Below are 24,047 nucleotides of genomic sequence, written 5' to 3' on the forward strand. Positions count from 1 at the left end.
ATACCCCACACCCCTCAGATTAACATTCTGATATACCCCACACCCCTCAGATTAACATTCTGATATACCCCACACCCCTCAGATTAACATTCTGATATACCCCACACCGTGACACCCTGATAGGTCACACACCCCTCACTGTGACACTCTGATATTCCCCACACCGCTCGCTGTGACACCCTGATATACCCCACACCCCTCACAGTAACACACTAATATACCCACACACCCCTCACTGTTTCACCCTGATATACTACACACCCCTTGCAGTGCCACTCTGATTTGTCCCACACCCCTCGCTGTAACACCCTGATATATCCCACAACCCTCACTGTGACAGTCTGATATACTCCACACCCCTCAGATTAACATTCTGATAAACCCCACACCTCTTACCGTGACACCCTGATAGGTCATTCACCCCTCACTGTACACTCTATATCCCACACCCCTTACTGTAACACTCTGATATGTCACACACCCCTCACTGTAATACTCTGATATTTCACACACTCCTCACTGTAACATTCTGAAAGACCCCTCAGCCCTCACTTTAAAACCCTGATCTGTCCTCGCACCCGTCACTGTGTCACCCTGATACACTGTACATCCTCACTGTAACACTCTGATATACCCTACCCCCCTCACCACACTGTCACACCCTGACATACCCCACCCCCTTACTGTCACACCCTGATACACCCCACGCCCCTCACTATGACACCCTCATACACCCCACACCCCCTATTGAGACACCCTGATACACCCCACACCCTTATTGTGACACTCTGATATACCTCACAGTGACACCCTGATATGTCACACACCCCTCACTGTAACACTCTGATATACCCCACACCCCTCAATATAACACCCTGATATACCCCATACCCCTCACCGTGACACCCTGAAAGGTCACACACCCCTCACAGTAACACACTGATATACCCCACACACCCCTCACTGTTTCACCCTGATTTACCACACACCCCTCGCAGTGCCACTGATTTGTCCCACCCCCCTCGCTGTCACACCCTGATATATCCCACCCCCCTCACTGTCACCCTGATATATCTCACCCCCCCTCACTGTCACACCCTGATATACCCCACACCCCTAAGATTAACATTCTGATATACCCCACACACCCTCACTGTGACACTCTGATATACCCCATACCCCTCAGTCAAATCCTGATATACCCCATACCCCTCACCGTGACTCCCTGATATGTTACAGACCCCTCACTGTAATACTCTGATGTTTCACACACTCCTCACAGTAACACACTGATATACCCCACACACCCCTCACTGTTTCACCCTGATATACCACACACCCCTTGCAGTGCCACTCTGATATACCCCACACCCCTCACTGTCACACCCTGATATACCCCACACTCCTCAGGTTAACATTCTGATATACCCCACACCCCTCACCGTGACACTCAAATACCCCACACCCCTCACTGTAACACCCTGATATATCCCACACCCCTCACCATGACAACCTGATATGTCACACACCCCTCACTGTAATACTCTGATAATTCACACACTCCTCACTGTAACACTCTGATATACCCCTCAGCCCTCATTTTAACATCCTGATATGTCCTCACACTCCTCACTGTGTCACCCTGATACACTGTACACCCTCACTGTAACACACTGATATATCCCACACCCCTCACGGTAACACCCTGATATACTCCACAGTCCTCACTGTAACACCCTGATATACCCTTCACTCCTCACTGTGAAACTCTGATATGTTGCACACCCCCCACTCTAACAAGGGAAAGTGAGGACTGCACAGACTGAAGATCAGAGTCGAAAAGTGTGGTGCTAGAAAAACATAGCAGGTCAGGCAGCATCCGAGGAGCAGGAGAGTCAACATTTCAGGCATAAGTCCTTCATCAGGAATGTGACACTCTCATAAAGGGCTTATGCCCAAAACATCGACTCTTCTGCTCCTCAGATGTTGCCTGACCTGCTGTGCTTTCCAGAGCTGAAAATGTGTTGCTGGAAAAGCGCAGAAGGTCAGGCAGCATCCAAGGAGCAGGAGAATCGACGTTTCGGGCATCAGCCCTTCTTCAGGAATGAAGGCTTTTCAGCACCACATTTGTTGACCCTCACTGTAACACTTTGAAAGGGCTTTGTTATAGCCCCTCTAGAGTAGTGTTCATCATTCCCTAAAAATTTTAATCTTTTCTTTCCTGTGTCTAAATAGAAAGTTTTTCATCCTGCAGACTGATGGTTCCTTTATTTCCCCTGTTTATTGGTTAGCACAGAGTACTCATCCATGATCTAGTGCTGTATCACAGTCTGTTTCTGTTCCTGCCAAACTTGCTAAGTAATGCCTTGTTAGAAATAAATGCTAACCCTCCCTGGTTACTGTGGCAGGACATCCCAAAGTGTTGTGATTCAGTCATTTGGCTGGTTTTCTTGAAAGCCAATGTTAATGAGCTATGGGTTTCCTCAGTGTTCGCCAAATGAACATAAATAGGAGTGAGGTAAGGTATGGCCGATCTTTTCATGGACCCAGCTCTACTTACCGCCTGCTCACCGTAACCCCTAATTTCTTTACTGTTCAAAAATCTATCTTTGCCTGAAAAACATTGAGGAAGCTTCAAATGCTTCACTGGGCACAGAATTCCACTGATTCACAACTTGTTGGGAGAAGAAGTTCCTCCTCAACTCAGCCGTAAATCTGCTTCCTCTAATTTTGAGGCTACGTCCTCATTGCCCTAGTTACACCCGCCAGTGGAAAAATCCGCTCTACTTCTATCTTATCTATTCACTTCATAATTTTAAATTTTTTCATAAGATCTCTCCTCATTCTTCTAAACTCCAGTGAGTATAATCCCAGCCTACTCAGTCTCTCCTCATAAGCCAACCCCATCAACTCTGGAGTCAACCTTGTGAACCTCCTCTTCACCCCCTCCATTGCCAGGAATTCTTTTCTCAAGTAAAGAGACCAAAACTGTACACAGTACTCCAGGTGTGGCCTCACCAGCGCTCCATACAGCTGCAACATGACCTCCCTATTTTTAAACTCCATCCCTCTAGCAATAAAGGATAATATTCCATTTACCTTTTAATTTCCTGCTGCAGCTGCAAACTTGCTTTTTGTGATTCATGCACAGGGACACCCAGGTCCCTCTGCACAGCAGCATGCTACCATTTAAATAATAGTTATTTGTACCAAAATGGATGACCTCATATTTACCAACATTGTGCTCCATCTGTGAGACTCTTGTCCACTCACTTAACCAATCTGTATCCCTCTGCAGACTTTCACTGTCCTCTGGACAGTTTGCTTAAACACCCATTTTAATGTCATCTGTGAACTTTGACACACCACACTTAGTCCCCACCTCTAAACTATCTCTGTAAATTATAAACAATTGCAGTCTCAACACTGATCTCTGAGACACGCCACTAGCCACTAATTGCCAATCAGAAGAGCACCCATTTATCCCCAATCTGCTTTCTGTTAGTTAACCAATCCTCTATCTACGCTACTACTTTGCCCATCATGCACTGTTATGTTTTACAGGAGCCTTTTGTGTGGCACCTTGTCAAATGTCTTTTGGAAATCTACCATATCCACTAGTTCCATTGTCCACCCCACCCACTCATAATGTCCTTGAAGAGTTCCAGTAAATTAGTTAAACATGACCTAACTTTCATTAACCCTTGCTGTGTCTGCCCGATGGGACAATTTCTATCCAGATGTCTCGTTATTTCTTCCTTGATTGTAGCTTCAAGCTTTTGCCCCACTACAGACATTATGCTAACGGGCCTATAGTTACCCACCTCTTGTCCACCTCCTTTTTAAAATTGTGGTGTCACATTTCTGTTTTCCATGACTCATTTGGAGGCACATTCTCTCGCATCCAAGCTCAGAGGTTGAGCGTTCAAGTTCCACTCCACAGCTAAATTTACAATGACATTCTTGATGCGGTATACACACAAGGGATGTGAGTCAAAGAGATTGAGTGTTTGAGGTTACAAAGATGGTGAGGATCATGCTGCATTTGAAGTAGTGCTGTGAACAGCTGTAATCTGTGTGTTATAAAAAGGAGATGGAAGCACCTGGAGAAGATGTAACATGATTTCTGCAGCAGAGATTCTGAACTGAAATGAACAAGCTGACCTCCCTTGAAAGATGACATGATAGAGACCTTCAGAATTCTGAAAGGGATTTATAAGGTGACCATGGAGCAATTTTTTCCACGTAAATTGTGGGGAGGCCTAAACTATGGTCATCAATACCGTCAAATCCAGTAGGTAATTTGGTTATTTAACCCAGAGCGTGTGAAAACTTGCTGCAGCATGGTTGATATGAATGTACATTTGAGGGATAACAGATGAGGAAAAAATACAAGGGAAATAGATGGGTTGTGTGAAATATGGACTTACAGCCCATTTCACTTTGTCAATAGCATAAACACAATCATTTTCCGGTTCCTTTAGTTCTGAAGAGGTCATTGGACTCAAAACTTTAATTCCGTTCTTCTATCTCTGCGGCCAGAACTGCTTTTTAACATCATTTTTAGTTTTTAATTTTCTTTCACTGCATAATACAGTCGAGATAAAAACTGCAAGGCCATAGACCTGCATTTCCCCAGCAGGAAACAATCAAATTTCTCAAGCTTTAGTTTTATTGAAGGGGTCCATTCTCACGAATAAGCTCCACATGTTTTACTCGTTATTGGAGATAGAGCACTTTCACATCTGCCATCTTACCGGAAGTTCCGTATTTACTCTCCCAAATAGATTTTTGGAATAGAAAACACTGTTGTTGGAGTCGGGAGGGGGTTGTCCTGACTCTAGACACTGGGTTTTGAGACTCTGATTCGAATCAGTACGTTAAATGACGTATTAGTTTCTAGTTTGGTGGTTAGGTTTAAAAAAAATCCGGAAGTGTTGTCATTTTCTATTTCCGGTTATGGTGGCCCACGTGCTTGACCCGGAAGTACCGTTGTTATACTCGATTCTAATCGGATCGGATCGACTCCGGCTCCATCTCCATGGAGGGTGTTCCTGAACTGGTCTCTGATCCTCTGTCTCCAGAAGTGATTGCCTTTTTGCAGCAACACCCGGCGCTGCAGCCTGTTCACAACAACCGAGTGAGTGTGAGGCAGAGCCTTTATGTAATACCTCATTGACCTTTAAATGCCCCCATCTCTTTAAATACCCGCTTGGTCCCTTTAAGAGGCCCTACCACTCTTTAAAGAACCGGTTGTCTTTTTAAATAGCTCCACGGTCTCTTTAAACACCGCGTGGTCCATTGAAATGCTCCCACAGCCACATCGCACCCCCCCCCCCCCACCCCCGGACACAATAAACTGCATACTGGATTAGTGGTGCTGGAAGAGCATGCAGCATCCAACGATAAAGGGCTTTTGCCCGAAACGTCGATTTCGCTGCTCGTTGGATGCTGCCTGAACTGCTGTGCTCTTCCAGCACCACTAATCCAGTATTTGGTTTTCAGCATCTGCAGTTATTTGTTTTTACAATAAACTGCAGTTCCACTGCCCTCCCACTCCTTCCCAGGAGGGTTACCTGGCTGTCATTCTGGGCGGAAAGCCTGCAGGCGCTCTTTAAAAGCCTCTCGTTTGCTCCCTGGAGAAATCAAGACACGGAAAACTGCGGATGCTGTAAGATCTCAGAAACAACAACAAATGGTTGGAAAAGCTCAGCAGATCTGGCGGCATCTTCGGAGAGAAATCAATTCATGTTTCGGGTCCACTGACCATTCGTCAGAATACTGCTGCTTGCTGCATGTGTTTCCGAATCCCAGCAATAGTTTGCAAATATATTATTGTGGATTTGACAAATAATAGAGATGCAGTGGTAAAGTGTGCTGGTGTCCTTTCTATAAACCAGAGAATGAATTCAAATTCTACACTGAGACAGTTTGAGAATTTGATTAAAAATCTGGAATGGACTAAATTGATTGTGAATTGAATAGGTTGCTGGATAAATTCACTGGATTACTTAATGTCTTGTAGGGAAGGAATTCTGCTACCCCGTGTGGGACTGTATGTCACCCAGATCAATGTAATTGATTCCTAGTTGTCCCCCAAGACACTCAGTTCTATCAAACCTGTATAAAAGTTAATCACCTTCTATGTAGAACTGGGGATGGGCATCGATGATAGTTTAAGGATAAAGGGAAAACCTTTTGGGACTGAGATGAGAATTTTTTTAAACCCTGAGAATAATGTATCTGTGTAATTCACTCCTACAGAATCTGGTTGAGGCCAGAACATTGTATTTTCAAGAAGGAAGTCAATACAGCTTTTGTGGCTAAATGGATCAAGGGATATCGGGGGGAAGCACAGATTAGGGATTGAGCTCAATGTCGAGAGTGAAGTGCTGGAAAAGCACAGCAGGTCAGGCAGCATCTGAGGAGCCAGAGAATCGACATTTCGGGCAAAAGCCCTTCACCAGGAATTGAACTCAGTGACCAGGCGTGAGAGATCAACTAGCCTGCTCTTATCTCTTATGCTTCTATTTTACCAATCCACCAATGACACTCTCATCCCCAGAATTACTGAAAAAAAACTTACTGTTAGTTAGCTTGCAGGATCGTGAGCCTATGTGGTGGCACTTGGGAGTGGATCAGAGGGGACAGAACAACAAGCCTTAAACCTTAAAGTCAACTTTCACACTCTTGAAGGGCAATACGAAACATCAGTTTCAGTTAAGGAGGTGGTTAGTTCAGTTATGTGGACCTTGGAAGAAAATAACCAGTTCCTCAATCTAACAGTCTCTGAAACAATAATCAGCTGACTGATTAAGACTCCAGGGAACAAAATATGCAGAGGGTTGCCTAGGAAGATCCCAGGTGGAATGTACAATATAGGACAACCATTGTGGATTTGGATGAGTGAGGAATGTTGGGCCAGGGCACCAGGGACTAACGCTCTTTCATTCCCTCTCCATTCAGTTAAAATTCCCATAAATATTTTCATGCGACTAACGTTTGTATTGTGTGTTGAAGATTAAATGTTCTCTGACTGGGCATGAGTTGCCATGCCGACTGGCAGATCTACAGACCTACACCAAAAGCAAGAAGTACCAACGCCTGGCAATGAAGGAGCCATTTAATTTCAGTCACTTTGAGCCACACATTGTCCCCAGCACTAAAAATCAGTAAGTGTGAGATGCTCAGCATCTTATCTGACCAAAGGTTTAGAGCAATCAAATATTCGCAAGGACAGCTCCAGTATGGGGTTAGATACAGAGAAGAGCACTGTCGGAGGGTCAGTGCTGAGGGAGTGGTCAGTGCTGAGGGAGTGGGCACTGTCGGAGGGTCAGTGCTGAGGGAGCGACGCACTGTCGGAGGGTCAGTGCTGAGGGAGCGCCGCACTGTCGGAGGGTCAGTGCTGAGGGAGCGCCGCACTGTCGGAGGGTCAGTGCTGAGGGAGCGCCGCACTGTCGGAGGGTCAGTGCTGAGGGAGCGCCGCACTGTCGGAGGGTCAGTGCTGAGGGAGCGCCGCACTGTCGGAGGGTCAGTGCTGAGGGAGCGCCGCACTGTCGGAGGGTCAGTGCTGAGGGAGCGCCGCACTGTCGGAGGGTCAATTTGGAAATGGGGATTTTGTTCACCAGTATTTATCCAGCAAGTCACTGTAACTTAAAAAGCAGATTATCATGTGGTCATTCTGTTGTTGCTCTGGGATCTTACTATGCACACATTGGCTGCTTCACTTCTAACATTCCAGCACTGGCTATAGTTACACGAAGTGCATTGTTAGCTGTGAATTCATATGGGACATTTCTCCATTTGTTCAGGCATCAGCTGTTCTGCAAATTGACAATTCGCCACATTAACAAGATCCCACAGCATGTTCTTCGCCATGTGAATGGGAAACGCTACCAGAAAGCACTGAAGAAATGTGAGTGTAATGTTCAGATAGGAAGGTGTGCCAGGCACTAAAATGTAAGTGCAGAAGAATGCACTGATTGAATGTTTTGAAGTTCATTTTATTTTATATATAAACCACCCTAAACTCTTTGATTGAATTCCAGTCCATAACTCTCACTCCTGGGTATCTGTTATTGTGTATATATAAAGCGCCTTGAACTCCTTGATTAGATTCCAGTCAGTAACTCTCTTGCTGAGGTCTTTGAGTGAATTTTCCTTTTCAGAATCTGGCATGCAGAGCTGGTGCTGGGTGGATGAGTTGGTAGTTGTTTAGTTGTTTGGTGTCAGTTTTAGCCTGGTAGAGGTTTGGGGCAGACACATCTGTGGGTGAGGTATTGGATTGACCTTGGGTTGGAGTGACCACCTCCATTAACACATTGTCCCTCTGTCTCGGCCCAGTTAATGAGTGTGCTGCTCTCGGGGTGCCCTTTGTACCAGCATGTCTCTCTCAGAAGAGAAAGCAGGATCGAGAATCTAACAGGGAGGAGTCTTTTCACAATCGGAAGGAATTCTGGGAGCCTGACAAGAGCGAAGGAAGTGAGAGTGATGATTCAAGTGACAGTATGAGTGATTTGTACCCAGGTGAGTGACTGTTAGCAGGAGCTCTCTGACTGTAACCTTTAGGTTGGATCCCAGCAGTGGTTCTGAGCCTTCAGGTGCACTTTCAGGAGGAGATTTCAAATTGCAATTCACTGAGTTTAGAAAAAAAAACCTCATTAACACTTTCTTCTCTGAAGAGAATAATTAGTTTTCCCTAATCTCTCCACAGAAAACATGTAGCTTGCCCTTGACATACCTTTCGGTACAGAACCAATGGCTGAAGCATTTGCATCTATTTTCAGCCAGAAGTGCCAAGTGCATGATCAATCTCAGCCTCCAACAGAAGGACAAGGGCAGCAGATACATGGGAACACCACCCTCTGCAAGTTCCCCTCTAAGCCACTCACCATCCTGACTTGGAAATACATCACTGTTTCTTCAGTGTCGCTGGGTCAAAATTCTGGAATTCCCTCCCTCATGGCACGTGGGTCAACTCAGCACACAGACTGCAGCGGTTCAAGAAGGCAAACATCACCTTTTCGAGGTCAATGAGTTATGAATGATTCTTTTAAATTCACTTATGGAGCATGTGCATCACTGGCTGGGCCAGTGTTTATTGCCCATCCCTAGGTACCCTTGAGAAGGTAAGGGTGAGCTGCCTTCTGTTGAACTGCTGCAGTCCATGTGCTGTGGGTTGACCTACAGTGCCCTCAGAGAGTGTAAATGCTGGCCCAGTCAACAACACTCATGTTGTATGAATGAATATTTAAAAATCAATTTGTAACCCCTTCCTGAAATGCTTGTGCTACTCATGGTATCTTTACAAATGTTAATCTTGGGTTCAGTGATCAGTTGATTCTTAACAGTTAATATTTGTCTCGTAGAACACATCTTTAACAGAAAAGATGACACAAAGGCAGAGGTGTTCCCGAACAAAGAACATAGCAATGGTGAGAAAATGGAGGTTGAGGTAGCGTCACCAGTGAAACGGAAAAAGGTAAAGGCTGCATCCATCACATGGAACCAATAATGTGCTCGATGCTTCTTCGGAATGGGAGGTCATTCAGCCTAATAGGCCTGCTCTACCATTCAACTCTTAGCTTAGATTTTTGTTGGGTAATGAAATTATCAAACTATTTTGATGTGGAGGTGCTAGTGGTGAACTGGGTGGACAAAGTCTGAAATCTCATGACACCAGGTGTAGTCAGACTTCTATGCCTGTGCACTTCCCTCCACTTCACCTGATGGAGCAGTGCTCCAAACACTTTTGATCTCAAATAAGCTTGTTGGACTATAACCTGGTGTTGTGCAACTTCAGACTATTTAAAAATTGAGTTAATTGAAGGAATTGCAGAGATCTGCAATTCTTTTTGTGAAGTGGTTCCTGACATCACCCCATAAAGGTAATTAGGAATGGACAATGAATACTGGCCTTGTTAGTAACACTCCCCTCCCAAGCATGCGGTAAAAAAAAAACTCTCCCACTGACTAACCCCCTTTAATATGCACCCCTGCCAATACAACATCTCCCCAACTTATCAAATCTGTTAATCACCTTAATCAAGTCACCCTTTCAATGTTCTGTAGTCAAGTAGTACAAGTTTAGTCTGACGATTGTTGTGACACAATGGTAGCGTCTCTTCCTGTGGTCCAGAAGGTGTGGGGTTCAAATCCCATCTGGCCCAGAGGTGTCATTTTCTTAGCAAGGTGATATGTGGGCTCTTGTGGTAATTTGCTTGTCTGTAAGCAAAGAGGCCCAGGTTCAATAACATCTCTGAACAGAGTATGACAGCACAGAAAGAGATCCTTTGGCCCAACTCATTCATGCTGACCTGTTTTCCTAAACTGAACCAATCCCATTTTCCTGTGTTGACCCCTATTCCTCCTTCCCCTTTCATATCCATGTAGCTGTCCAGATGTCTTCTTAATGTAATTGTACTTGCCTCTATCAACCTGTTCCATATAGGCACCACCCACCTTGTGAAACAAGTTGCCCCTCAGGTCCCTTTTTAAATCTTTCCCCACTCACATTGAACTTATGCCCTCTAGTTTTAGACTCTCCTACTCTGGGGAAAAGACATTGGCTAGGCTGGTGAGAAAGCTGACAAGTTTTGTATGTGCAACTTGTCCTCAAATTTAATCCTTTTAACCTGCTCACCTGTCACAGACTATCTTTCCCAGCGCAAATGCAGTTACTTCAAGTGGTATGGAGGTTAAGACTGAGATGAACAGAATTTAGTTGGTGAGAGTATTGATGAAAATGGAGCAAAGTGTGCAGCATGAGTCTGATATGACAGACTGAGGGACTGAATGGTGTCTAATGTTTGTTTTCTCTCATGAATAGAAGGTTGGGAAATTAAATTGCTCTTCTAATATCCAGTGAATGTTTCTCCCCATCCCCAGCCACAGCCACAAACTTACATGAAGAAGAAATTGAAGAAAGGGGCCTCTCAAAGACCCAGCAGTCACGGCAAGTCTAAAACATAACTGAAAGCTGGAAATCAGAACTAACCCTGGGAACAACTCAGCCATTTGGTCGCCTGGTACAATGTGTTGAGTAGTTACTGTACAGTTTCAATTTGTATCTGTGTCGGGAGTAAAGCGTACCTGAAACAGTAAAGCTGTGAGCATCTTTGAACCTCTTGTTCAATTGTAACCTTGAGTCCTTCCATCTCCTCTGTTAACAATGTTGACTCACAAGGATGCAGGCTACAATATTATTTCTATAACTTGGTCTCATAGCCATATGTACCCACAGAGGATAATCAAACAAAACTTTGATGCTGCAGAGGAGATATTAGGACAGGTGACCAAAAGTCTTAATCAAAGAGAGAACTTCCAAGCTGGCATACTAATTGAAATTTGAGGATGTTCAAGGCTGGGTTGGAGTAATGCAGATGAGGGTTGCAGGGCCAGAATTGAAAATTGAATTTCAAAACTTGTATGAGAATTTTAAAATTGGCTCTGAATGAAGCAATGCTTCAGTGTTGGTTAGTGAGTTGGGTGCTGGCTCAATGTAATGTGATACAAGTTGGAATGTTGACAGCAGAATTCTGGTTCTGAGGTCAGCACCACTGGATGTAAATGTAACCACAGAGGGTTTCAACTTGCACTTCATATAGCAGTGACTGAGATCAAGTACCATGGTTCATGTCCTACCTCTGTAGAGAGGTAGACCAATGCCTGGCTCAGAGTAAGTGGGCACAGCTGAGGCTGAGATAACAATGTTTTTCTGCTAGAAGATTCCATAACTGAGTCAAGGTTTTACTTTCATTTCTGAACACATGTAAAGCTGATCTTTATTACCATTCATAGTGGCACTTACACCTAGGTTTTGATGCAGCAATAGGGAAATGGTGCCTCTATCTGGGTGAAGAGGCTAATATGGGGAAGGGGTATTTGGAAGTATTCTGTGCTGTAGGCTGCTGAGCTTGCCAGTTGCTGTCTTGCAGCTGCTAATCCAGCAGCCAACAGAACAAATCCCACTACCTCGGTTGAAAAACAACTGGTATGAATGCAACAGTGCAGGGAAATTCACAGCTTTTATTTAACAAACTCAACAGCACAATTTTCAGAAGAGAACAAAGGTTCCTGGAATTTTGCACTAACAGTTACCCAATGGTCTGGAGCTGCTGTGGCCTTAACAGCAGCAAGAGCTTGCCTCCACTCCAGTTACCTTGTACTCTACATGTGAACATTTTTAAAGAAAAAAATAGCTGTGTAAACACGTTCCCAGCAGAAATGTAGGTACGCCCTATACCACCCCTCCCTCCTCCCAATCAGGCACATCGACTAATACTGACACAGTTATTGCACTGAGCGGCTTCAGAATGAGTCCATTGTTATTGCTGTTTATATAAATTATTTTCTATCCCTCCTCTCTTGAAGTGAACTTTGTCAGGAATTTCCAGTCCATTGGATGCTGGCTGTTTATTTCAGCTTTTCAATTGTAGAGGACATCACAGTCAAGTTTGACCCTTGTGTTTCACACAATTCCGTGTAAGAGTCACGCGTGAGGACGAGGAGGAGGGGTGAGGCCTGGGGTGCCTGAACATTTTGAAAATATTTCTGTTTGAAACAGAAACAACTTGTATAGGGGCCAGCCATGAAGTGTCACCCATTTCTGCCACTGTGCAGGGTCTACTAAACCTAGCAGAATACCAAGATGCAACGTCAAGGGAAAGATAAATAATGCAACCACTGTTTTAAAAACAGGAAGCAGAACTTAACACATTTTTGAAAATTACAGCCACAGCAAGATTAATTTTGAAACAGGAATATTCAGTGGCAGTATATGTTAATACCAAATCCGTCATTAACATGATCAGCAATCCACTGCAAAATTAACTTGGAAATGTAGGTCATTCACTCTCACACTACACTCTGCACTTCGTGATGGTGGTGGCAGTGATATTCAGCACTATCCTTCTATAGAAGGGAGTGGCTCTGTCTGGCAGTTTCCACACATATCTCAAGCAACAAGGGCACTCTATGAGCTTGAAGAGTGATGGATAGGTATTAAGATATGGTAGATGGGAATTAAATACACACGAGCATGCTTTTACTCGCATGCACAATTGGATGAGGACCTAAAATCTGAGTCAGTTTCCCCTTCTTAACCCTCTGATTATCAAAGCAACAACTCCAATCACATACCTCCACCTACACACTGAAATCAAACCCCAGTCCTTTCAGAATCACCTAGCACGTACATCAACTACACAGGTAGTTTGTACTGGCCACTTTTAAACATCTAGCAAGAGGGTTCTGGGGCTTGGTAACAGCCTTTGGGAATGTCTGTCCCATGATCTCAGCATCTACTTACAGCTGAGATCAGTAAAGGTTACAGAAACTGCATTCTCAGAGAAAGGATGAACAACACTAGGAGTTGATCCTCAGCTGGTAGCTTGGACAGACAGAGCCAGGGAGAGATTTTAATCAATAAGGAATAAGGGTACCTCATTTTGGCACAACTTAGTGTTGGAGAACATAACCATTTTTAGTGAAATGTAATTAAATAAGGAGTTATAATAGCTACAAGTTGACTCATGAGAGTAGGAAAATATTCCAATTCCTTTCCTCCTGGGACAAGAATATGCAAAGAGAACTAACTCTACACAGTAGCAGGAACCTGAACTGGGGCTTCATTTTAACTAAAAAAAAAACAAAGAGGGCAAGTTAATTCTTTAATACATAGCCAGTGTCAAAAGTCTGAACCTGAAATACTTTTCTGTTGGGACATTGTAAATTTACAATCGTCTTTTATCTCTGAAAGCCAAACGAAGGCTGTGTTTTGTAAAGTTACCAATGAGCAGTGGAGCATTACATGTCCTGAATGAGAATGCATTGAAATCTGGGTAAAAGTACATACTGTAAACTGTACAAAACAGTGGGGAAGGATGGTTGATAAGGAAGAGGCGAGGGATGAAAGGTGGTGGTTGTGGGAAGAGGAAGGCGGATGGAGGGTGGCAGCAGTTTTTGCAGATGGTACACCAGTCACCACTCTTTCTTCTTCTCGTCCATTGAGACACCGCCAGGGCCCAGTGCAACCACGAGCAGGAGCCCCCCAATCACAGACATGCTCTGGAAGAAGTCATATTTCAGGAAATCATGCATGGGCTTGTAGGCAGGGATTGTCCAAAAGGCATTGAAGTAGAGGTTAAGACTGAAGAGCCAGACGACCAAGGTCAGAGCGGCCAACTTCGTTTTGAAGCCGATTGCCACCAGGACGATCAAACCTGTTCCCACCATGTTCTGGATAATCTACAAAAGGGAGAAAAATTACACACGTTCTGGGTCAGATGGGAGCACAACACTAATCCTGACCACATTATTGCACCCTTCTCCAGTGCAGTGCTGACTCCTGCTGGCATTTCAGATTCAGAAACCATTTACCCAGATATAACTGACTGCTCAACCATATGAAGCACTATACATTACATAGAATTACTTAAGCAGAATACTACAGACGCAGGGAAACTGTAATAAAAGCAGAAAACACTGAAAACAGTCAGCTAGGGTCAGTGAGGAGAGAAACTATTAACTATTCAGGTCTGTAACCTTCAGTCGAACAGTAAAAAGATGTAAAAGGAGTTTTATTGCTTGCTCAGCTGTCCCACAGTTTCAACATTATATTTGGTCAAGGCTAACAGCATCTACCATAGGTCTTCAAGTGACAGAAGAGTGCATGTCACACCTGCTGGGAGGAGAGAGAACAACTATAGCAGCTAGGTGATCTCAACTGTCATAGCTTCACACCAAGTGTGACCATCAAGATTCCACGGATAATAACAGTTCTCCAAAGTATCAACTCCAATCTCACAAGCAGGGTTACTTGCCAAGTCCTGTGGCGATGGAAACACAGCAATGCAGCTGGCTGTCCCTAATCAAAACGTTGCACACGGGTGACAGATGTATGCAGGTCACTAGATGTGTGCTGGGTCTGAGATGTCTTTTGGCAGCAGCATATGATGGAGTACTCCCTTTCAGAATACTCTCTGCTCACTGAATATGGGGAAGGAGTTAGAAAAGATGCCTGGAGAGGAGGCTATCCCACTTTCACCCAGGGATCAGCACACTGTGGGATCACCATCTTCGTGGTCAATCAGGGAACATTTGGCTTTTGCAACTTAGAATGTTAAAACATTCGTAATTAATCTCGAGTGTGACTTAAAAGGACTACCATATAAATGGAAGCAAAGGGAAATCATAGACAAACGAAAGACTGGAATGCTGATTAGTAGCAACAATGCAAATCTGAAAATATTTAACTAATATTGCCCTTTTTACATTAATATGAAAGTAACTTGTTAGTTCAGTTTTATTTATAAGGCTGGCACAACGTAGAGGGGTGAAGGGCCTATACTGTACTGTTCTATGGCTCGATGTCTGGGAAGAACAACTGCAAACAGGTAGGTGCATTAGTCATGGGAAATGTATAGTAATAGGGTATGGGAAAGGGTCCAAGTGGGATGCTCTCCAAAGGGTCAGCGTGGACTAGTTGGGCAAAATGGCCTGTTTCCACAGTGTAGGGATTCTGTGATGATGACGATAAAGACATCTGTCTCCATTGAGCCCCACTTTCCTGGGTGGGCAGCTTCGAGCAAGCAGAGGATATTCTACTGGAAAGGCAACAGTTGCAGCAACCCTTACATGCATGGAATGTGTTTTCAGAACTCCCCAATAGTGTAAATGAAGGCTCATGACATTACAGCTTTGGCTGGGTCTGAATAGTCTGCCAGGTCAAATTTCAACTCTCAAATGGCCAGTGTTCTGGGGAAAACAATGGGAATAGGACTAAGGCATTTGAAGCTCAGTAGCACTAAGGGCAGTTTACTGCCAATCATTGCAAATGGCAATCTGTCCATCATGCTGCATCACATGTTGAGTCAAAGCGTCTTAACGTTGAGGCAGAGTGGCAGCAGAGAAAAAGAAGCAAATTCTGTACTCCTGGTTCCACAACCTAATGGGATGTCCTGCCCCATGTACCCATAGATCTCTGGGTCGAAAACCAGCCTGTTCAGTCACAGTAGCTTCTCAAGATGCAGACATTATCCTTAAATCTGGGGGTAGCAGACGACAAAGATTGGAACCTATTTTTGGCAACATTGAAGCAACAAATAACAAAGACTGAGATAGGCCGGAATGCAGGAGAGATTCAAGTGCAGAAGCAGTGTGCTCCAAAGCAAAATGAAGGTGTAATGGTAAAAATAAAACTCAAAAGTTGTGCTAGAGATAGTGGAAGTGGAAGAGCAGAATCTAAACTGAAATAGCACTAGAAGTACCAAGCATGGAGGAGAGGAGGAATTAATTCCTGAGGCTGTTACTCCATCTGGTATGACCTGGGTTATACGCACTCTGAAAATTTTAAGTTACTGGACTGTTTCAGCAGAAGAATTGTGCTTTTCAAGTAAGCTAGTGTGTTCCTTTGAGACTGCTGTATGTATTTTTCACGTTATTAATAAAGATATCCAGCACATCTGGACAACCCACCCCAGCACGCCCACTCCCAACTCACCGAGAAGAAGTTGGCGTTAAAATGCAACAAGGTCATGAACATCAGGATGAGCAGGACACGGCCTCCCAGCTGCATGTATTGTTTTGGGGAGCTCTCGCTGATTGTTGGAACGCCAGCAAACATGCTTTTACCTTCTGATCGGGACTCAGCCAGCAACAGCAGCAAGCCACCCCCTAGGGCCAGGTTTCTAACCAGAGCAAAGAGAGGGCCAGAGTATTAACACAGGTCAGTGAAACTCAAATTCCAACACGTTATACATTTTAGCCATTGCGCTCTTAACCCGAGAGCATGGACGCTGGAATGTACAGCAGAGCAACGCTGGCTGGAAGTAAAAAAAGGGGAGGTGGCAGACAGCCAGGGTGGGGGGAGATACGCACCTCATCAGGAACTTCAGGTCCCATAAGATACTGTAGGCAACAGTCTGAAATCAAAGAAATGAAGCAGTTAGTGGACATCAGTCTCATTGCTGACTACAGGAGAGGAAACAGGGCAGGCAGTCTACCCAGTAAAAGACCAGGTAATTTGATGGAGAAACATGAGCCACGCTCCTGTTTAAATAATAGCAATAAATGGTATGGATAATGCCTGGTTGAGAAACTTTAAACAAAACTCTCCTGTCAGAATACAGCATTCAATTACAGTCACATCAGAAGGGAGTCAAATCTGCATAATTCTGCAGCAATACCAGGAATGTGATGCAGAGTGGGATTCTGGGCTGATATTTCCACTATTAGAGACTGACCTCAGTCTCTGACAGACAAGACGCCATTTCACTCCTCACTCCGTCTCTGCACAATCATAAATTTTAAAACTTTTCTTGAGAGAGAATGCGTTAGTTGTTAAACTCTAATATACAAAATTATGGATTCGGAGAGACTAGACTCCAGCTACAGATCTCAGGCTCAAGTTACTAATTGTTAAAAAGCAGTGGAGAGTTCTTCTTTATTACCTGTAATCCTATAATTCCAAACAGTCCAAAGCAGGCATACTGTACAAAATTTCGACTTAATATCAGGATACATCCACCTGTGGAGAAGACAACAAGTCAACAGACCAAGATGCAGCATAAAATGGGGTAACGGTGAAAAGAACAATTGGTTGCCTCTTACCTAACTGTCCAAAGAGGTTGATCAGTACAAAGCAGATAGCCAGGAAATAGCCACAATTCCAAGTGGCCTCAATATAATCCCGCTGCTCATTCCACTGAAACCACATACGAATCCCATCCTCTAGAAAGGTGCTTATTAGACACAGGCGCGCAAGGTGAGGCAGGTAATGCTTGGTCATCCGCAGAAACTGTAAGTATGGAAAACTAAATGAAAGCAGTGAAAGTGCAAACTGAAAATACAGCTCAACCACCGCGACAGCCCTGGGACCAGTACACTGCCTCCAAAAATTTCAAACACCTCTGACAAAGCCATGCTGACTATCCCTGATCAAAGCTCACTTTTCTAAATGGAGATAGATTAATTTTCTCCTTCATTATTTTCTTTCAATAGTTGCCCTACCATTGATACTAGACTCACCAGTCTCACATTCCTCGGTTCCGTGCTGTACAGTTCTGATTCTCTCTACCACATTCTTGGAAAGTATTAACTGCCCTCCAGTCCTTTGGTATCTCCCTTATGGCCACAGATGATTTAAAAATTTGGGTAAGGGCCTCTACAATTTCCTCCCTGGTCTCCCACAATTCTGCCAGAACTAGAAATTTGCCTTCTTTTAAAACAGCTAAAACCTCCAATAGCTCCTCGTTTCTTATATCAATCTGCTCAAGAGCTTCTTGAATTCTGTCCTTGTATACTCCTCATCCTGAGTAAAAACATATGTGAAGTACCATTTAATCTTTGTGCCTGTGATGGTGCCTTTTGAGCACAAATTCATACTCCAGTCACTAGAGTTCCATCCACTCTCGAACTGACCTACTAGGAGACGCTCAGGCCTGAGAAATACTTAAAAAGGGGGAACTCAACACCCAGCTTGAATTTAACCAAAATACAGAAATTTCTCATTATTAAAGATATCAGAATTACAGGTTGCAGAAACCTCAGAGTATTGAGAGGCTAAAGGAGATCAGAAGTGGAGGTGTAAGACTATGAAGAGATTGGAAAACATGGATGAGAATCAGAACTCAATGCCGTCATTACAGCAGAGACTAAACTTCAGAAGCACTTATTAATTGGACAGCTTGAAGGTTGTGAAAGGCACTATCAAAATACAGAAACTCTCTCTCCTTGAGAATACATTTGCAAATACTTGCTCCAGTGTTGATTTCAATATTACATTCACTTAGAATCCCTCACATGCCATTCAGTTCTGTACATGTCCTTGAGATTGCAGATGTTACACTGTCACAGTGAACAGATAGAGAAAATTCCATGCAGGCCTGCAACAGCAGAACCCAGCAGTAATTTAAGATTAACCACAAAACTGTTTCCCTTTCAGATCCTGTGTCCAAGCTAACATACCGTCCACTTAAGCGTTCCTCATTCTGAGATTTGGGGAATGAGCTTTCCCTCTTCTCAGTAACTGTACACTGCTCGCTTTTGGCATCATTATACAATCTGCTGGCTGCTTTGTTTTTTTTTGGGGGGGGGGGGTGGAAATGGAGGTTGTGGTGGAGCCGGAAAGAGACAACACTTAACCAAGAAAAAACAGGCAGATGTAGACTTCAGCAGCACCATGCAAGTGGGCTCAAGGAAGAATTTGTTCTTATAGAAACAAACATTTCACATCCATTGGATATTCCAAGAAAGTTGTCAGCCAATTATGCATGGCAGTATGACATTTACTAATTCATTTATTTGGAAAAACAATTGTTCATGACATGGGGCAACTTCCTTACTGTTCTTCAAAACAGAGGCCATGAGATCATTTCTGCCCACTCAATGAAGTCAGGGTTTAATATCTGTTAGGGGCATTTAGTAGATCTTTGATCATCCTGGGAGCTCCATAATAGCATGATAATAGCATTTCAGACTAAGCACAAATGATCAAACTCTAGCAGAAAGATGACAACAGACTCAGACGGGGTTGAAAACTGTCATTAAAATCTTTCCTTCCTCCCAAATGAATTCTCTCATGACGTCACTTCACAAATAATCATACCGTCGTCCAAAATGTGGTCTGTAAGAAGCAGCTATGAATAGGTCATTGACAACAGGAAGGCTGTCCTTTCTAAATACGGGCCTGGCAACTCAAAGAATACCAACTGCTGACAGATCCACACAGCTACAACTGGGAGAGCAGGGAGTTCTCCCATATCCTTTACCAATGTCTATTTATCAATAAGATTAGTAAAACACAGATTATCTATTGTCACACCACTGACTGGGGGAGCTTGCAGTGCACAGATCGGCTGCCATGTTTATTACATTGTAATACTAACGATCCTCTGGGAAAAAAAAGTATACATCACTGACTGTTAAATACATTGTGAAAATCCTTTATGCAATTTTCTTAAAAGAAATCCAAGGGATTTGTTGATGTTCCAACTTGTCACAATCTGCAAGAGACTTCCTTTGATCTCACTCTCCAAAAGACATAGGGTGCTATTCTAAAAGTACCCATTCTTCACAACCATACCTGGAGTCATACCTGGCACACAGCAAGATGGCTGTGATTGTTGGAAGTCAGTCATCTCAGGTTCAGGACATCTCTGCAGGAGTTCCTCAATTGCGTCTTAGGCTCATCCATCTTCAGGTACTTCAATAATCTCCCCATTATGTCAGAAGTGGGGATGTTTACTGATGATTGGAGTACTCAGCGCCATTTGTGACTACTCAGATACTGAAGCAATCAATGTTCAAGTACAATATCTAGACTTGGGCTGACAAGTGGCAAGTAACATTTGCGCCACACAATTGCCAAGTAATGGAGAAACTGAGGACAGCAGATGCTGGAGCTCAGAGCTGAGTGTGGTGCTAGAAAAGCACAGCAGGATAGGCAGCACCTGAGGGGCAGGAGAATCGACATTTTGGGCATAAGCCCCGATGAAGGGCCTATGCCTGAAATGCTGATTCTCCTGCTGCTTGGATGCTGCCTATCCTGCTGTTCTTTTCCAGCACTACACAAGTGCCAGGCAATGACCAACTCCAACAAGTGACAATCTAATTATTCCCCCATGACATTCAATGGTGTTACCATTACCAAATCTCCAACTGACATCCTGGGGATTGCCACTGAACAGCAATGGAACTGGACTAGCCATATAAACATAGCGGCTAAAACAGCAGGTCATAGGCTAGGAATGCTGTGGCAAGTAACTCACCTCCTGACACCCCAAAGCCTATTCAACATCTATAAGGCACAAGTCAGGAATATGAAGGGACACTCTCCACTTGCCTGGACAGATGCAGCTCCAAAAATATTCATGAAGTTTGACACCATCCAGATCAAGACAGTCCACTTGATTGATACCGGGTCCACTCCCTTACTATCAATGCTCAGTAGCAGCTCATGTGTAAAATCTCCAAGATGCACAAGGCTCCTTAGATAGAACCTTCCAAACCCACAACCACTTCATCTAGAAATTCAAGAGCAGCAGATCCATGAGAACACCACCACAACCTACAAGTGTCCCAAGCTATCCACCATCCTGACTTGGAAATATACTGTCTTTCCTTCAGGGTTGTTGGGTCAAAAGTCCTGGAATTCCCTCCTTATGGGTATTGTGTCTCTACCTACAGCATACAGACTGCAGCAGTTTAACCAGTGCACTACCACCTTCTCAAGGGCAACTAGAAATGTTGCCTCAGTAAATGACACCCACAACCTATGAGTTAATGAACTAAACAAAGGAAAACGAATTACTTCAGAGTTTGTAGACAGAGTTTCAGTGTCACACTGTATTCCTGGATGGTTTGGTGCAATCTAACAGGGGACAGTGTACGTCAGCTAATTACTGCTGTAACCAGCTCTTTGAGCTGCAAGCTCAGAATTCAATGACATACATAGATCATAGAATCCCTACAGTGTGGAAACAGGCCATTTTGGCAAAGTCCACACCGACCCTCAGAACAGTAACCCACCCAGACTCATTCCTATTACTCTACACTTACCCCCGACACATCCCTGAACACTATGGGCAATTTAGTATGGCCAGTTTACCTCACCGTCTTTGGACGGTGGGAGGAAATTGGAGCAACCGGAGGAAACTCCACACAGACAGTTGCCTGAGGCTGGAATAGAACCCAGGTCTTTGGCGCTGCGAGGCAGCAGTGCTAACCACTGAGCCACCAAAGTGCAGTGGTTATGTTGCTTGACTAACAATCCAAATAACAGTATTTTGTACCCAAATGCAGTCAATTTAAGAACACATTCTGTTTAGTTCTGGAAACAGATCTGGGACAAGTTAAAGTTACCATGAAGTTGTTAACTGTCAGAAACAGTCCAGCTGCTTTATTAGAGTCCCTTAGCAAAGGAAGTCTTCTTACTCAGTATGTCGATAGTAGTCTTGATTTGAAGATGCCGGTGTTGAAGTTAAAACCACCTGATGAAGGAGCAGTGCTCCAAAAGCTGGTGTGCTTCCAATTAAACCTGTTGGACTATAGTCTGATGTTGTGTGATTTTTAACTTTACTCAGTATGGACTGAGTAACTCACACTGTAACTCCATTTGTTTGACTCATTTACCAACATAGCAAATACCACTTCATAATTAAGTGGGCTGAAATATTAAAGAGAGATAATAATTGTGTCACACTGCATATCTGCACAATTTTCCACAGCTATAAAACCTACTGCAACAGTAAGGTTTAACCACAGAATGACCTGTTTACACAGGTATTTAACGTTACACAAAGAAAGCGAGATTCCATACAAAGTAGCCGCAAACTGAGACCAAAATGAGTCGCACCCTGGACATGGTCGATGGGCGAGAGTTAAATTCATTCAAAAGCACCACCCTTCAGAGACACACACATTAACTCGAGGATCTGTACTTGATAAACACAAATATTTTTCATTTATAGGTTTAAGCGAGACCTGTTGCTAACATCAGAGAGTAAAGTGATTTTACCGTTCAGCTATTTAACAGCAGAAACAATGCAGACAGCGCCAGGGGTAAGGAGACTACAGCAGAAGGTAAGCACAAGGACAGCCAGACCCCCCTCAGGGGGAGGTACCCAGACCCGGGGACGGGGTGGGGGAAGGTGCCCAGAGCCCGGGCCTCAGACTGGGACCTGGCGCTGAGGGGTGGCCGGGCCGGGCCGGGCCGGGAGGTGCTGCTGCCGCGGGTGTGTGTGGGGAGAGAGGGGCCGGTTTACGGGCCCTGGTACCTGGTCAGCGATGTCCTCCGCCGCGCCCATGATGTCGCTGTAGCCCATTTCGCCTTCCCGCCGCCCGGCCGCCGGAACTGTGGGCCGCACGTCTGCTCACACCATCAGAGGGCGGAGCCTCGCCGTCTCCCACAACACACCGCGCCGCCACGTCGGCGGCTGGGGGCGGGACCACACCTGCAGACGGTGATGGTCTAGGTCAAGGGGCGGGACTAGACCCGGAGGCGTGACTAGGTCAAGGGGCGGGACTAGAACAGGGACGGGACTAGATCAGATGGAGGGACGAGCTGGGAGGCGGGGCTAGATGGCGAATTGGGTGGGACTAAGGTCGGAGGGGCGGAGCTAGATCAGGGCGCATGACTTGATCACGGGGCGGGGCTAGTACGTGGGCGGGGCTAAAACAGGGGCGGAGCTAGAGGCTGGTTTGATGAGGTGCTGGTGTTGGACTGGGATGTACAAAGTTATAATTCATACAACACCAGGTTATAGTCCAACAGGTTTAATTGGAAGCACTAGCTTTCGGAGCACTGCTCCTTAGCAGGTAGCTAGTGGGGTTCGATCGTAGGATACAAAGTTTATAACTGATGAGGTGTATTGAACAAATCTAGATTGCTGTTAAGTCTTTAATCACTTACAATGGAAATATATGTTTCGATTGATTAATATTCATTAAATCCCAGAACTTCTTTCAAGTCACAGTCCCAAGACAACCGAAGGTTTTATAAAAAAGACAATGCATTAAAGGTGTGAGGCTACAGACTGTCTGCATCACAATCTTGAGTCAGACTGGTTTTATTTCCAAAGTATGAACTTATAAAATGTCACATGGACTGACTGCCTACAGATTGTGTGTGTGTTTTTTTAACAAAATAGAATGTTTCTACTAAAAAAAATCTGCAAATGTAAATTTTCCCCATAGACTGATATATGTGTGTATGTGTGTGTGAGGGAAAGAGGGAGAGTGAGTGTGTGTGGAAAAGAGGGAGAGTGAGTGTGTTTGGGACAGAGGGAGAGTGAGTGAGTGAGTGTGTGTGGGTGTGCATGTGTGTGTGGTCGAGAGGGAGTGAGTGTTTGTGTGCATGTGAGAGTGTGTTTGCGTGTGTGCATGCTTGATAGTGTGTCCGGAGTGTGACAGAGTATATGTCTGTGAGAGGATGTGTATGTGAGTGTGGGTGTGTGTGTCTGAGAGAGAGTGTGTGTATGAGAGAGCGTCTGTGTGAGTATGTTAACGTGATTGTGTGTAAGTGTGTGTGTTGTGTGTGTGTTGTGTGC

At 44.4% G+C, this 24,047-nt stretch overlaps 2 protein-coding genes across 2 annotated transcripts; one reads left to right on the top strand and one right to left on the bottom strand.

Moving 5' to 3' along the window:
- Nucleotides 1-4,969: 4,969 nt before the first annotated feature.
- surf2 (surfeit 2) lies at nucleotides 4,970-11,140 on the top strand. Its single transcript, XM_072566043.1, has 6 exons — nucleotides 4,970-5,140; nucleotides 7,021-7,172; nucleotides 7,812-7,915; nucleotides 8,344-8,526; nucleotides 9,369-9,481; nucleotides 10,888-11,140. The coding sequence occupies exons 1-6, from the start codon at nucleotides 5,042-5,044 to the stop codon at nucleotides 10,969-10,971; spliced, it is 735 nt and encodes a 244-aa protein (XP_072422144.1). The 5' UTR covers nucleotides 4,970-5,041; the 3' UTR covers nucleotides 10,972-11,140.
- An 867-nt stretch (nucleotides 11,141-12,007) lies between these two features.
- On the bottom strand, nucleotides 12,008-22,942 carry surf4 (surfeit 4). Its single transcript, XM_072566042.1, has 6 exons — nucleotides 22,776-22,942; nucleotides 17,611-17,797; nucleotides 17,451-17,527; nucleotides 16,879-16,922; nucleotides 16,502-16,688; nucleotides 12,008-14,247 (listed from the first exon to the last, which is right to left on the bottom strand). The coding sequence occupies exons 1-6, from the start codon at nucleotides 22,821-22,823 to the stop codon at nucleotides 13,981-13,983; spliced, it is 810 nt and encodes a 269-aa protein (XP_072422143.1). The 5' UTR covers nucleotides 22,824-22,942; the 3' UTR covers nucleotides 12,008-13,980.
- Between the last annotated feature and the right edge of the window lie 1,105 nt (nucleotides 22,943-24,047).

The sequence above is a fragment of the Chiloscyllium punctatum genome, chromosome 49 (assembly GCF_047496795.1).
Source record: "Chiloscyllium punctatum isolate Juve2018m chromosome 49, sChiPun1.3, whole genome shotgun sequence".
NCBI lineage: Eukaryota > Metazoa > Chordata > Chondrichthyes > Orectolobiformes > Hemiscylliidae > Chiloscyllium > Chiloscyllium punctatum.

Coding starts and splice junctions, on each gene's coding strand:
- surf2 (XM_072566043.1), top strand. CDS start 5,042: ATGGAGGGTGTTCCTGAACTGGTCTCTGATCCTCTGTCTCCAGAAGTG. Junction 7,916..8,343: donor CCAGAAAGCACTGAAGAAAT/GTGAGTGTAATG, acceptor GTCTCGGCCCAG/TTAATGAGTGTGCTGCTCTC. Junction 9,482..10,887: donor CACCAGTGAAACGGAAAAAG/GTAAAGGCTGCA, acceptor CCCCATCCCCAG/CCACAGCCACAAACTTACAT.
- surf4 (XM_072566042.1), bottom strand. CDS start 22,823: ATGGGCTACAGCGACATCATGGGCGCGGCGGAGGACATCGCTGACCAG. Junction 17,798..22,775: donor CGGAGGACATCGCTGACCAG/GTACCAGGGCCC, acceptor CCATACTTACAG/TTTCTGCGGATGACCAAGCA. Junction 16,923..17,450: donor TTGGAATTATAGGATTACAG/GTAATAAAGAAG, acceptor CTTTGATTTCAG/ACTGTTGCCTACAGTATCTT.